Source organism: Morone saxatilis, unplaced genomic scaffold (assembly GCF_004916995.1).
Source record: "Morone saxatilis isolate NCDOM2014 unplaced genomic scaffold, NCSU_SB_2.0 Contig12, whole genome shotgun sequence".
NCBI lineage: Eukaryota > Metazoa > Chordata > Actinopteri > Moronidae > Morone > Morone saxatilis.
This window is the reverse complement of record NW_023339674.1, coordinates 8,195,729-8,199,188: the sequence shown is the minus strand read 5'-3', so window position 1 is coordinate 8,199,188 and position 3,460 is coordinate 8,195,729. Positions and strand designations below refer to the sequence as shown.

At 41.8% G+C, this 3,460-nt stretch overlaps 1 protein-coding gene across 1 annotated transcript in view; it reads right to left on the bottom strand.

Annotated features, from left to right (window-relative positions):
• The window catches only part of csnk1g2b (casein kinase 1, gamma 2b), a gene marked incomplete at its 5' end in the record, with an annotated part of 29,515 nt that overhangs the window by 3,374 nt on the left and 22,681 nt on the right, over nucleotides 1-3,460 (bottom strand). The window contains 3 exon segments of the mRNA XM_035653283.1: nucleotides 1,280-1,366; nucleotides 1,648-1,796; nucleotides 1,897-1,981. Of these exon segments, the coding sequence (XP_035509176.1) occupies nucleotides 1,280-1,366; nucleotides 1,648-1,796; nucleotides 1,897-1,981 (321 nt within the window).

Sequence of the window (3,460 nt, the reverse complement as noted above, 5' to 3'; positions counted from 1 at the left end):
GTGAGGCAATATGGTGGGAGGGGGTGAGGGTAGAAGTGTGGGGGGGAGGAGGGACAAGGAGGAGGGGGAGTGAATGAAAAAAACAAAACAAAAACAAAAACAAAAAAATTATAGAAGACATCTCCCAAGCAGAAGCAGGCTTGTTAAGACAAACTATGTTAATAGAGGAGTAGAGGGAAGCAAAAATTTATGCGAAGCACAGATCAACACACTAATAAAGTCATGCAGGAGTAAAAGAAAACAGCCTTGATAACCTCACCTATCACTTCAATACAGCATTATTTAAATTTCAACTAGAGGCTCAAGTATCGAGGGTTTTTTTTTTTTTTTTTAAACATGCTTTCATTTGCAGATCTAACAAATGTATTTTTTATCTTCCCACCAAGAAATACAACCTGTGCCTGCAGAGACAGATAGCTGATGTTTTTCTTTTATTGCGGCTGACTGTTTTAACCAGGATGTTACAGGTTTTTTACAGTCATGGGGCATCATGCATGGTGGTGCTTTGCGAGCTTCAAAGGGTGGCAAGTTGTTATCGAGCCAATCACGTTAAAAGTAGAGCAGTAAAAAGAGGCTAGAGTCCACTGTAATAAGTCAATCATAAAATCTAATGCGCTCCCTGTATGGCTTTACAGGAAACAATGAGTCAGACTCAACAACATCATATGTACCATGATTTGTGTCTATCAAAAAGATTTCATGGTCATCTTCTACTAAAATTATTATTACCCCTCTACTAAACCAGAGAAACAATACAAGGCTCGGATAGCATGCCAATAAAAGAAATTAAAAATATCCAGTCCACACTTTGTCACACACTAAGCATATAGCTCGTCATTACTGGTATGAACAATGCAATTTGCATTTTCAACTCATGCATGCAATGACTGTAGCTTAGAGTGGCAAGGTGTGAAGAATAAATCGAAAACAGTGCTTTTTTTCACAACTGGAGCAGGAGAGCCTGCCTCATGATCGTGCATGTCGGTTAATTTACTAAAAAGGCATCAATTTTGTACTTTTGTGTCTGACAAACAATCGAGGGAACGATGTCGTCACTCAGCCGTCAGACTGCGGATAGGAGCCGGAGTGAATGACAAGGGGGAGCTGAACGGCAGCCATTTTCTCCAGGAAGTTGATTAGAGCTGGACACGACGACGGTGATCTGGCAGAGGAACTTGAATGACAGGGTCTGCTGGTCGGCTGGTTGCTCGGTCAGTTGGCAGGTAGAGAGTGGAGGGTGGGTGTGTGGTTTGTTGTGTTTTAATGTTAATGATCTCACCTGGTTTTTGGTCTGCTGTTGTGCTTTGTCTCGGCTTTCTCTGGGCTGCAGGGGCGTGTCACTGGGGATAGGGCCTATCGGTGTGGGCTGCGGGAAACACAGTGTCAAAGTTGAGACAATTTAAGGGAAATAATAATGAAGAGTAAAAACTATGGGGTTGAATTTAGGGAGAGGTAAAAATATTAAGCGGCCACAATGTAGCTACTTTTTCATAACAGAGTTTGAAGAAATAATTGGTTATGATCTAGTGAGAAATTATTAAAGTGAGAGCAATGAAACAACTGCAGCTGTGACACTCGATGGTCAAATCAAAGGATTTCAGAGAGAAAGGAGGGGGAGGATGAGTGGATTCAGTAAGAGGCACTCACAAGTGATTTGCCGACCCAGTCATATTCATAGTCAAAGACATAGCCGTTCCTGTCGAACAGATCGGTGAAGAGCTTCCTCAAGTAGTCATAATCAGGCTTCTCAAAGAAGTCCAGCCTCCTCACGTAGCGCAGGTAGGTGGCCATCTCTTCTGTAGCAAAAGAGAAGATTTCGTTAGGTTTCAGATCTGGCTGAATGAGGAAGAAATGAAACGACGCAGTAAACAAAGGGAACTGGTTGGTTCTACTGACCAGGGAAGCTTTCACAAAGCACTTCAATGGGTGTCGCCCGTTTGGTGTCCCCAATTTTCTGATACCTCTCCTTCAGAGTGTCCGCCTAGAGGGGAGATACAAAAAAACAAAACACATATTACACTCAGAATTTGAGCAAATACACAGCTGCGGACAGTGTAAGCAAATAGGTGTAATATTCAAATGTGGTACATATTCGGCACTTGAGTTGAAGACAGATGCAAATACTCTGGTTAGTCATTCTGAATCCTATATTTACCTTATTATTACATATTATACAGATATGTAAAGCACTGAGGGCTTGTGTTTATTCCAATTCTAGACCACTTTTGCCAGAAGCTCAAAGACCTTTAAAGCCGACTGTGTGAACCACAGTACTTGTTGGGTCAGTTCCTGTCCATCATGTCACCTGACTGTTTCTCCAACCCTCCCAGGATGATTCCTGTAAGTCTCCTTGGGGACGAATCATTCTTCTCTGCTATGTTATTATGATATACTCTGGCATCACAGTGTGAAATTTCATACCCGTTGAATGCATCCAAAATGGCTGCATTACACCCACCGGCCTTTCAACTATGCATGATAGGTTCTCTTATTGTCTAGGTGTCGTTCAGGCAACACCCTCAACCAACCGTGATCGGGCCAGAAAAACATCTTCCACTCATCCATTGTCAAGTGAGGACAATTCTTCACCTGCTGCTCTTCACCAACCAAGAATTACACTCCATAAAGATGTGAGTGCAACTTCATTGTGAGTTCCATATTTGGTCACTATTCTCCTTCGATGCATTTTGATGCCGACTGTCATGTTGTGTGTTGGTGAGAACTTGTTTTGGCCCGAGCCACCCGACATCCCCCACATTCATACATCCCTCACATTCATCTACCACAAGCTTCCTCCCACATAGCAAATGTTCAGATGAAGTGTTTTATAGTCTATTCTATGTACACCTTTGATATTGCCTGATGTGTAGATATTAGGCTGAGAAACATCCAGCAGCTCTGTGCAGCTATAACCTGTTCTCCTGGCACCTGTCAACATGTCCGTGTTTCTTAATGCTTTAAGCCGTTTCTCAGTAAACTGTTCAAATGCAAAGCACATGTGTTGTTGCAAGTGACTGTTTATATAGCAACATATGCAAATACAAGGTAGGGCGCACATCTACCAGAACAGAGGCTTTATTTTTCCAGTCACTGACTGAATAGATTTTATTGTGAGGACCTATGGAGAGTACAGTCATGAAAACATCAACACAAGTTTGATGATAGAATTACTTTATAATAAGGAAGATAAGATTAGCTATCACTATAATGTGGCCACTGAGAATTCTTCATTCTGACTGGCTGACAGGTTGTTAGTTGAGGCATAACTCTGCTGGAATAATGTTGTTAACATTGTTGAGCATGTCATCTACCACTATTCACTTTTATTGATCTTTGGGTGTTTATGATGTGTGTTTGGGTGACTGGGGGGCAGCTGCTGTTCTCACCACTCACCAATCAGTACATAAGCAAAATAGAAAGTTTTGAAAATCTCTTTTTGACCACAGAACACAATGAAGAA